The 11299-nt window shown below is 46.9% G+C and overlaps 1 protein-coding gene across 1 annotated transcript; it reads left to right on the top strand.

Annotated features, from left to right (window-relative positions):
* The first annotated feature begins 2038 nt into the window (after positions 1-2038).
* PRKRIP1 (PRKR interacting protein 1) lies at positions 2039-11167 on the top strand. Its single transcript, XM_064468255.1, has 6 exons — positions 2039-2205; positions 3155-3233; positions 4663-4763; positions 5543-5628; positions 7462-7529; positions 10430-11167. Exons 1-6 carry the CDS (start codon positions 2086-2088, stop codon positions 10543-10545), a joined length of 570 nt encoding a protein of 189 aa, XP_064324325.1. The 5' UTR covers positions 2039-2085; the 3' UTR covers positions 10546-11167.
* Positions 11168-11299: the final 132 nt, after the last annotated feature.

Below are 11299 nucleotides of genomic sequence, written 5' to 3'. Positions count from 1 at the left end.
CTAATTCCCTAGACATGTAGTTTGAGCGTGAGAGGCTCTCAGGTCTCTCTGCCCACGCTGTTTGCGTGGGCTCCGTCAGATGACAGGCAGCTGCCTGTTGTTTTCCAGGGCTGTGAGGTGTCGCTGGCACAAGCCACGCTTAGGGCAAGGGAATCAAGCTGCCCAGCTGCTTCCCACAGCCCTCAGGCTGCTGCAATGTCTGCAGGCATGGCTGCCATTCTGTCTTCCTCCAGTGGGGACTGGCATGACAGGGCTGAGACCTGACAGCTCATCACTTACACCCCTGCTTTTGGAAGCTCTGTGTTGGAGACGTGGCCACAATGGCAAGGAGGAAGAAACAGGGTGCCACCTTACAAGTTAGTGAGCTAAACTGGCCTGTGTTGTGCTCAGGACTCAGCAGAGTGGAAGGAAGAGAAAACTCAAATCGATTTGCAGCCATTCTGCTTCTAAAACCAGTTCTGCAGCGACTGAGAGGGGACAGGGGCATGTACCTGCCCTGCCTCTGCAAATGAAGTGTCTCCCTGGTAGGGACAGAGTACAGGCTGGCACCACCTAGTTTCTGTCCTGGTGGACTGAAGAGGACCCAAGGCTGGGAGAGCAGCGGGCACAGGAGCTTGCGAGCTGGGGGATGGCATGGGGAAAGCTGTTTGCATTGCTCCAGCCAGGGCTGCGACTGCAAGGATGCTTTCCAGGGCCAACACGGCCAGCTGGGAATGCATCCAACCCTAAATTCACACCATTCTTTTACAAATCAGGTTGGCAAGACAAACACGAGGCATAAACTAGTGCAATTGCCATAGCAACCTCAGTAGAGGTTGAAAAGTCTTTTGTAAACATAGGGCTGAACCTGAGGATCAGCTCTGATTTTCTTCACGGAATGGGGAAGAGCATGGGGGGACTTGTTAATTTCAGGTCTTATAAATGACCCATAAATCTCAGGAGGACTCCTTCCCAGCCTCTCTGTTCCCCTTTCTGTCACCCTCTACACATGCACAGCACGAAGCTGTTTGAAACCTGGAGCTCAACTTCACTGCTCCAGCTTATCTCCATAAACTACACAAAGGCTTATGCCCCTCTTCCATTGCAGCTGACCTTTACTAGCTAATTCTCTGACGCACGCACAGCCTGAGCACATGCCATGCCATTTCTGTAGGTCCACGGCAGCTTGACATGAAATTTGGCTTGCAAAGGAAGCCTGTATCACAGCCAGCTCCGGCTCCTCTTCCCTGCTCACGGCTTCCTCTGACCCCATCAGGCAAGCATGGATCTGGGCGTACATGCCCTCAGCTGGTCCAGGCGCGGTTCCTGCAAAGGCCAGGAGTGAGTACAACTGCGAACAGTGCGGTGTCCCTCTCCCCGCTACCTGCCTGCCTCTCCCTGTGCCCAGCGACATGGTGCCGTGGGGAACCATGCTGCCGTTCATCACTGTCAGTGGACAAAGCCTGCGGGCAGCGCGGGTTAATTACCGAAGTGACACGAACAGATGGCGCAGGCAGCCTGCTGGGGAGGCACTAGGAAGTCCCGTATCGCTTACACCGTCACGGGAAACGGATTTGGCACGCCTGAGGGTGCCAGTGCGAAATGCACTGAATTTTCACCCTCCTCGGGGCTCTGCTCTAAGGGCTGAGCCCGGAGCCTGGCCAGAGTGTAGCACAAGCAGCTGCTGCCCTGCTAACGGGCCCTGCTGGGGACAGACTGCACTCGATACAGCCTGGAGAACGTGCTTGGGGGGACGGGGGACATCAGAGCTCCAGCAAAGGCAGCTCCCGGGCGAAGCAGGCCCCGCAGCACAGCCGGGACACGGGAGAGCAAGGCAGGGGCCGGCGTCAGCCCGCAGCAAGGCCGCACCAGGGCCCGGAGCCACCCCCGGCCGCCGGGGCACGCCGCTGAGGGGCGCCGCTGCCTGCTTTCTCCCGCCGGCCCTCGGCCGTGCCCCAGGGCCCCGCCAGACGCCCGCTTCCCCACGGGGGTCCCCCACACGCCGCGGGCCCTCTCCGCGGGACCCCCCGCCATGACAGGCCCCGCAGGCCGGGCACGTCGCGCCGCGTGACGTCTCGCGGGGCGGGGCGCGGAGGCGGCTGGAAGATGGCGGCGCCCTCGGCCCCGCGGCCGCCCCGGCCCCGCAAGGAGCCGCAGCCGCTCGTCATCCCGCGGAGCGCCGCCGAGGAGCAGCGCCTCCGCCTCGAGCGGCTCATGAGGAACCCGGTGAGGGCACCCGCCGGGTCCCCGCCCCGACCCGGGGCGGCGGGTCCGGGAGGGGAGAGGGAGACCCGTACCCCCCCGCCCCGGGTCCGTGAGGGAAGAGGGACCGACACCACCCTCCTCCGGTTCTGTGAGGGGAGGCGGACGGGCCCGCCGCTTCCTCCCACCTAGGGTCCGTGATGGGAGAGGGACCGACACCCCTCACCACTACCACCACCCCGCCGGAGTGCGTGAGGGGAGAGGGACCGACACACACACACACACACACACCCCCTTTTCCCCTCCCCGGGCTCTGTGGGGGGGAGAGGGACCGAATCCCACCCCAGCTGGCCTTTCCTCTGCCCCCTGCCTTTCATTGGGGGTGGGGGGAGCATGACCCTGGTTCTTCTAAGTGGGTGTTTTGATCCTTGTCCCGAGGAGGAGACAGCGTTTGCCGGGTGGAGACTGTCACCCTCCCTCTGCGTGTGTGCCGGAGGAGGCTGAGACTTCCCAGCACCCTGTTCTTCCTCTGACCTTGCACCACCATGTGTTCTCCCTTCCCTGCTCTTCCCTGTCCTCCATAGATCTGGCATGGAAGGTGCACAAACGCCTTTCATCTCTTCCCAGACTACTGGTAGTGAGAGTATACTCAGCTTCTGCAAGTGCTTGGAGGTGCTGACTTGCTTCCTTCTAGCTTCCATACTGAAAAGAAGCACAGACACTCCTAATCCTCCTGGGATTTGTTGACCTGGAGGTCTGAATGTGAGGGAAAGAGAGGATACCTTCAGATTTTCATTTTCTGCCTGCTCCTGATCCCTTGTGCATGAAGAAATTACTACAGCTGTGCTCCTTTTGAGATCTGTCAGCTGATGGAAGAAGCTGTTGTCAGATATATACCACCTTGCAACAGTGTGTTAAAATTGCAGACTTTGCTCCTGGAAGATACTGATGGCTGGTTGGTTTGTTCTTGCAGGAAAAGACTGTACCGATTCCTGAAAAACTGAATGAGTGGGCACCACGACCTCCCCCGGAGTTTGTTAGAGATGTGATGGGTAAAGATACTATTCTTCAGATAACTGTAGAGTCAGCTATATTAAACTTAGAAAAGTGTTTAACAGAAAAGGCCAGAGACAGATTTCTGTTGTTGCTCATTTTGCTGGAGAAAAGGGGTATGAAATGTGCTTCAACAGTTGCTTTTCCAAGTGTTATTTGGTTCTTGGGTTCTGCTTTTCTGCTTGTTGTCAGAATGCAAAGTGAACAGTGTCCGTGGCACTCCAGCATGTGGACTGCGTGCAGTGAAATAAGCTGCTGCTCTGGTGATGACAAGTAAATGATTATAAGTAAATAGGCCCTTTCTACGGATGTGGGCGTGCTCTGGAATTATGAAGTCCCTCTTTTGACTGCTTTGGGTCTGAATCTTAGGCAGTGAGAAGCAGACATGTGCAGTGGATATGATTGTACGTGGTCAGGTAGGGAGATGAAACCCATGCAAGGAACTCAACCCAGGTATTCTGCTTACACTTTACTTTTACCTGCATGGATTAAATATAGAGGTTGTGGTATAAATTTCATCTGCATGTAGAAGTTCTGTCTTTCTTTGGGACTTTCATCCTTATTAATGATCCTTTCTAGAGGCTGACTTATTCTTATTTTCAGAATAATTGATCTTGGACTAAAGCTTTTATACACTTCTGAATAAACTGTTCTGCTTATTGTAATTCCCTCATGGCTTTTCAGATAGCTTTGCTGTGTGCTTGAGTTGAACTGTCTTGTTTTTCTGGGAACACCTGACATCCTGGGATTCTGTTGGTATCAAGAGGACCCCTATTGCAGTCCCAGCTGCTGTGTTTTAATTACTGAGTGTCGTCTTTAGGCATGTATTTGTGCTTTGCATTGAGAAATGGCTCAGGAGACAGAGGAAGACAATGGAGTGCAATTTTGAAAGCTCCTGTGAGACTTCAACATGCAGACTGATGCCAGGAAGAGAGCGCTATAGGGATTTGATTTATGAAGAAACAGTCAAAAACTGTCGGTGGTGTCTGTCTCACATAGGAGGTTATAATATGATGGGGTTTGTCACCCTTCTCTTGACCTTTATTTTTTGTATGAAATGCTGAAAACCAGTGAGAAGCAGCCTCGGTAGGATGTTTTAGCTCACCTCTGCCTATAACAGGCTGGGGTGGGCGTTTGATCGCTAGTTCTTTTACTGCCTCAATGTCCAGCTAAGACTGGATTCTCTCTAGGGGAGTAATTGATCAGTAGAAACTGCAGTGACCCATAAGTGTATGGTTTTGCAGCTCGCTTTGGCTTTTGATTGTGAGTGATTTGAGCTTGTATCAAATGGTGACACACTCTGTGTTGTTAGTAGATTTTTATCTTACAGTACCCTTTCATGTGTCCTGTCCCCAGCATCTAGCTGTAGTCATTTGTGAGCATCTAGTATATATTATTTTTTAGCAGACTAACTCTTCTTTTTTGTAGGTTCCAGTGCTGGAGCTGGGAGTGGGGAGTTCCATGTGTACAGGCATCTTCGTCGGCGAGAGTACCAAAGGCAAGACTTCATGGATGCCATGGCTGAGAAGGTCAGCAGGTCTCTCTCTATAATTTGCCACCCCCCCCCCCCAACCCCCTCCCCCAACTATTTGGTGTTCACTGCAAATCTTTTAAAGTAATGTACAAATAGTTCAGTTTCAAACCACCCCTTATCAGAGGAAAAATGTAGGAATATGTGATACGTGGCATCTTTGTCAGTATTGAAACATTTAGTGCTTTGTGTTGGACATGCTCCATCTTCTCTGTTCAGTGGGGGCCCTAGCGCACAGTAAGACCGCATGTGAATACTCTGTGTTCTCAGGTTGGATTGAAAATGCTTTAAAAACTGGAAATCCCTAATACTACTGTCTTGCATGGACAGAACCAAAGCAAGTGCCTGTGCACAGAGTCCGAATCTCTTTCTTTTAAGTCTTGGTCAAGTAAAATAGCACCTCTTTCAGAGAGTATTATTGCTATACTTTCTCTTGGCCAAGATGAGTCCTTTGATCTGTATGTTAGTGTTTGTGTCTCAAATTTTTCTCTTGTTTTTACTGAAACATTCTTTAGGGCAGAAGCTTCCTCATCTGTTTTGGTGAGGATTCCTCCCTGTAAAGACTTCAATGTTTGGCTCAGGCTGCAGGTTAGAAGTGCTGCCTGTACAGAAGACATACCTAGGAATATGGCTTTTGTATAAAGAAGCAGCCAGGCAAAATCTGGCAAAGCTCCCTTCTGTATTTTGCTAAAAGACTTCTCCCTAAAAGGACATGACTTATAAAACAAGTATTTTAATTTAGATTGTGACCAAAGTATGACATGTGATCAATTACAGCAAAGACTAGATGAGGAATTCCAGAAGAAACTGGAGAGGAATAAGATGATTGCAGAAGAACAAACAGCAAAACGCAGAAGGAAGCGGTAAGGGCAGATTGTTCCCAGGAGGCTTGACATGGAAACCCCCATGCCCCGTGCCTCATCTGTAGCTCCATGCTTTGGGTAAATGCTATCATTCTGTGTCTGCATCTATCAGCTGAGAAGTCTGGCTGTGGAAATTAATTTCATTAATGTCATTGTTTGGTTTCTAAAGGCGGCTGTAAACTTGACAGGGTTTGCTGGCATAGTTTATTTTCCGTGCCATTGCTAGCAGGATAACTTTTGACTGGTTGAGCAGCTTTTGCTGACACGGTGGTGTTGACTGCAACATGCCTTGCTGCATATTTGTTATACCAAAGTACACACTCTATTGAATGTCAGGAAAGGTTTGTATGTACATCTGGCTTAAATAAATATCTGAAACAGCTGACACAAAGCAGCTTAAGTGCAAAAATGGGTGCTGCTTAATGGGTATGCATATGGATTTGGACTAGCGGAGTGTGATGGGGCACAGTGCTGTCGCCTCTACACTGTCGGTGTGACTGGTCCAGTCTGTGAATACTGAAGAGGCCACTGATGGGTTCAGTATTGTTAAAATCAGTAGCTGCTTCTACCTGCCTCAGTGCGATTTCAGGCAGGTCAAGTTACTAAGTCAGGTGGAAAAATTAAGAAATATGAAACCATTTCTTATCTTAAGTTTTAGACAAAGTTACAAGCTTGGTGCTCTCAAGAAATGGTCTGAGAAGTGTAATGCAGTGCTGCAAGAATTTAAATTCCATAGCCAGTGCCGTTTGGAAATGGCAGGGTATCATGCCTTGGCTCTTTCAGAGGATCTGACCCTGAGCAGCCTCTCTCTTGCTTCTTTGAGAATGAGGGTTTTATACCTTGTAGCTGAGAGTTGCTGCCGAAAGGCCTGTGCAGAGTGACTCACTGGCATGTTAGCACAGAAGTGCACAACACAAACACTGTTGCCATCTTACTTCAATTTAGTGTGGTCCAACAGATGGCCAGCAAGTCAGATCTGGCCTGCTGCCTTTTCCCTGGCTGAGATGGAGAACAACTGTTCAAACAGCAAATGCTGCCTAAATATTCCAACACCTCCTTGTACCCCTCCCTGCATAGTCTAATGGTGGAGGTCCCAAGTGGCTTTGCCCTGTAGGAGCCCCTCTGACTTCCCTCACCACCCTTTCTGCTCTGTCCTGATCTAACAGGTACAGTACTTGTCTCTCTGTTTCGAGAAAATTCATGTATGGTATTGAGAGAGGAACAGGAATCCCATGCTGCTCTGCCCTGCGTCTGCCATTACTCTGCCTAGTGACATTTGCTAGGCAAACAGAACTGGGTCCTATGAACTGAGATCCCTCCTACCCCTAATGTTACTCCTAGGGCCCCACATATTGGTGAAGTACTGCCAAAAACAAAGGTCAAAGCATACTGCACTACTTTTTTTTTTTTCAATTAAAGTATAACTGGTAATAGCTTAATTTATTTTTTCCAATGTTCAGTTCCAGCAGGCTGGGTTTTAACACCATTTTCTCTTTTTGCTTATTAGGCTAGGTAGCTAAAATGTATGGGCAGTTTTGGTTTTGTTCCTTCTGTGTTCTTGGAGATTCTTGTGTATCATGTAGTTTTGGTTGCAGTGGCATCATGGAAGACTTTAAAAAAAATCCATTAGACTAAAAACAACATAGAAAAGTTTCTGTTCATCTTGTGTCTAAGTTTGCTCTCACTGAATTTTCAGTTGAGGCCAAATTCAAATTGAACTTCTGAGGTCTGTATTCCCAAGATGTCTGTGATATGTCCTATATCAGTGTATGAATGTGCAGAAGCATTATCATGTTGGATTTGCATAAGAGCCTTTCCTTCTTTGCTTTATAGCCAGAAGTTAAAAGAGAAGAAACTGCAAGCTAAGAAAAATAAACTCGAACAAAAGAAGCAGGAAAAAGGTCAGTGAAACTTAGTTTTCTTTTCTCAAGGCTTAGTTCTGTTCCCTAATTAAAGCCTAGAAGGGTTTTTTCCACCCCTGGCCCCAAGCATTCTCGGTACATGGATAGGAAGACTGAGCCTGAAGCTTGTTATTTTATCTAATGTTTCAAAAGTGCTCTTTGAAAGCCCTCTATGATGAGATTTAATCTTACACATAACTTGGCTGTTTGTGAATATTTTCCCTTTATTAGGGGAAATTTTGGACAGCAAACATTGGAATCTGCATTTGTTGTTTGTGGATGTTTTGCCCCAGCTATTCAGACAAACCGCAGATTTAGAACATCTGCTAAAAAAAGGCAGTATTGTTACAGGCTGTTCTTTAAGTATTGTCGTGGCTTAGCCCCAGTCGCATCTAAGCCCCACACAGCTACTTGCTCACTCCCTCCAGTGGGATGGGGGAGAGAATCGGAGGGTAAAAGTGAGAAAACTCGTGGGTTGAGATAAGAACAGTTTAACAGGTAAAGCAGAAGCTGTGCACACAAGCAGAGCAAAAGAAGGAATTCATTCACTCCTTCCCATGGGCAGGCAGGTGTTCAGCCGTCCCCAGGAAAGCAGGGCTCCATCACGCATAATGGTTACTTGGAAAGACAAATGCCATCACTCCAAATGCCCCTGCCTTCCTTCTTCCCCTCAGCTTTATGTGCTGAGCATGATGCCATATGGTGTGGAATATTCCTTGGGTCAGCTGGGGTCAGTGGTCCCGGCTGTGTCCCCTCCCAGCTTGTTGTGCACCCACATGGGAATGTGAAAAAGTCCTTGACTACTGTAGGCACTACTTAGCAACAACTAAAACACCTTTGCATTATCAATGCTGTTTTCAGCACAAATCCAGAACATAGCCCCATACTAGCTACTACAAAGAAAATTAACTCTATTCCAGTTGAAACCAAGACAAGTATATTTTGAGTGTGTACGGGAAACAGGTGGAAAAAATGCACAGCTTAGACAGAAGAAACTGAGTTACAAGTTTGTATGTAGGAAATTGAGCCACCTCGGTGCCATCTGCGCTACATGACTATTTTATTTTGCATAGAAATAAATGTGAAAAACCTGACTGCCTCTGTTCTCCTGCAGTCTTGAGAATTAATATTCAGCAATGTCAGTGTAACTGCTCAAACTTCTGAATACTTGTTGCTTCCTTTCAAGTGAGTATAATGTACCTTACTCCTTCAAATAGCTGTCCTTTATGGATTAGCACACTAACTCCGCAGTAATTCTTAGTCTTAAAGCTACAACAGTTCCTGATAATTCTGCTGGAACAGTGACTTGTCTGACAGTGCTACCTTATTTCTGCTTTGCTTTTCAAAATTGGATCTGTTTCAGCTGAACCATTGCCAGCCTCCCATGTAAACATGGGAGGACAAATTAATCGTTAGGTTAGTTTTGCTTGTGACAGCAAGTGAATGTAGCAGAGTTGGGGTTCTTTTGGTGTTTTGGTTTTGTTCTGGTTTTTTTTTCTAAGCTACTTGTTTATAGAGTGTGACTGGGAGGAGGATTTACATATGAGTCAACATACTTTTGTTCACTTTGAGCGAACAAAACAGAGCACCCATCCCTTTAGGGAGTGCCTGGGAGAGAGGGGAGCTGGATCAGTGGCTGGCACTGTGCTATGGGACTGCCTTGTACCAGTTGTTGGGCTGGACTGTTTTTATTCAGCAAAACAAGTCATCTTCTGGAAGCCAGAATCCCAACTCCCCTGTCTTTAGAATAGTTCTTAGCTCTTTACAGGTTGTGGTTCTCTATTTTAAAATAAATAAATAAATAAAATCAGTGGGGCCCGAAGCCAGTGAAGGCCATCTGTAGTCTACTTAGAACAAGCTTGTCTTTTTCTAGTTTTGTGTGCCCTGGATTGAGATCTGAGAGCTCTTCCAAATTAATTGAAGTGTATTTGTCGGATGTGGCAGGAAAGCATTTATCTTCCTTTTTGAATGAATAAATAAAACCTCTGCATTCCCATCTGTCACCTTTGCTGTAGTGAAAACATGAAGAATAAAGGTTGGTGCTAAATAAAGTCAGCTGTTAAAGTTGTGTTATTGTGCAGACCCCTAATAAAAAATTAAAGTACAGAACTTGGCCACGTGGTGGCATCAGACCACTAATCCTAAATCCTGTGTGTAACTAATCTGAGTGTGATTTGGCCTGAGAAACAGTGGAGGTACAAGAGCTACTGGGAGCAGAAGAATGGCTGTTGGATTCAGGTCCCACTTTATGACGTACCTAACTTTCGTTATCCGTTATTTAATTTCTAGCAGGTCTTTTAGCAGGCTTCACGAGTTTTCTGTCACCCTCGTTAATCTTACACATATCTTAACAAGTTCTTGTACTTGTAGAATACCAAAGGGTCTGTAAGAGTTTCTGTAAACTTGGGTAGGTGTAGAAATACACTAAGTCTTGCCTGTGACTTCCCAGTGCCTGCATTCTTTACCAGTACTCTGCGATACTTGAAAGTTCATGCCGATGTGCAGAGACGAGACTGGGAATGAGATGATCTGTCGCCTCAGCGTTTGACTGCCTCTGTTGGAAATAATGTTCCATAGGAGGTGGAGTTGTTTAATGATGGACTTGGCACAGTTGTAACGTTGGAGGGAAGGGAATATTTCTCCAAGGGAGAATTGGATATTCTGAGCACTACATGACTCGGTAAAATTAATATAACCTGATAGACGTTTCCGTAGTATCTGGGACTACTTTGTTGTGAGAGATTTAACAAGGAAAACACATGGGAATATGTTACCCACCTGTACTAATTAGTGTGACCTAATACACTCTTGCTTAGCACCTGAGGTTGTTTTGTTGTGAAATACTTAACAAGGAAGACACATGGGAACATGTTATCAATTCATACTGTTTGTGTTTTTAGAACCTGATCAATCTCAAGAGCAAGTCAGCAGCGAGGATGATGAAGAGGATAGCAAGGAGGAGGAAGAGAAGGAAGACGATGCTGAAGAGCCAAGTTTTGTGATGGGAAGAGGATGAGGCCTTTCAGGGACAGCTGGAAACACTGTTCATTGCTTTATATTCAGGAGCATGAAAGTCTTTCATCTCAGCCAAGCAGAACCCATTGGCGTACGTTATATCTGCTTAATGGTGAATGACCTTCACGTCACAGGCTCAAGAGTTATTGATAGAGAAATGCCAAATAAGAGATTTTTTTCTTAATTGCTTGTATAACTGCTGTGCAGTCTGCTCTAAGTTTGCTCTAAAGAGTCAGCCATAAGTCTCTGTGACCCTAGAGTTCTTTCTAACATGGCCCAGAGTGGTTTTCTGCCTGAAAGCTAAAACATATCCATAACCATTTACGGAAAATATTACTGTGAGGGCTACGTATTCTACTTATGTCGAAGCTGGTAGCAGTGGGATACATGAATCTAAGGGAAGGGTTTAACCTCAAGTAGAAAAGTGGTCTGTAGCCAGACTCTCCTGCACTGTGAGTGGACTGAATTTGGGGTTTTGTATGGGGTCATCTCTAACCCAAAGAAATCAGTTTATGTTGCTAGACAAGTTCTATAGATTTTTAAGCAGGATCCCTTTTTTATTGCTAAAAATTTCCCTGTTAATTTTCTCCCATTTTTTAAATGAATAAAGGGGATGTGTTGGATCGTTCTGTCTTTCTTTTTTTTTTTTTGAAGAGGATTTCAGTAAAATAAAAGAGAACGTGCAGTGCTGCAGGAAGGGGCAAAAAGTCCAAGTGATGTGGCGCACATGAAAACACAGAAGAAGGTGTTAGCTG

Source organism: Phalacrocorax carbo, chromosome 17 (genome assembly GCF_963921805.1).
Source record: "Phalacrocorax carbo chromosome 17, bPhaCar2.1, whole genome shotgun sequence".
Classification (NCBI taxonomy): Eukaryota; Metazoa; Chordata; class Aves; order Suliformes; family Phalacrocoracidae; genus Phalacrocorax; species Phalacrocorax carbo.
The sequence above is the reverse complement of the archived record's forward strand: the minus strand, read 5'-3'. Positions and strand labels throughout refer to the sequence as shown.

Excerpts from the sequence above, each read along its gene's own strand:
- PRKRIP1 (XM_064468255.1), top strand. The coding sequence starts at position 2,086 with ATGGCGGCGCCCTCGGCCCCGCGGCCGCCCCGGCCCCGCAAGGAGCCG. Across the intron at positions 4,764-5,542 it reads TGGATGCCATGGCTGAGAAG|CAAAGACTAGATGAGGAATT; the intron begins GTCAGCAGGTCT and ends GATCAATTACAG. Across the intron at positions 5,629-7,461 it reads GCAAAACGCAGAAGGAAGCG|CCAGAAGTTAAAAGAGAAGA; the intron begins GTAAGGGCAGAT and ends TTTGCTTTATAG.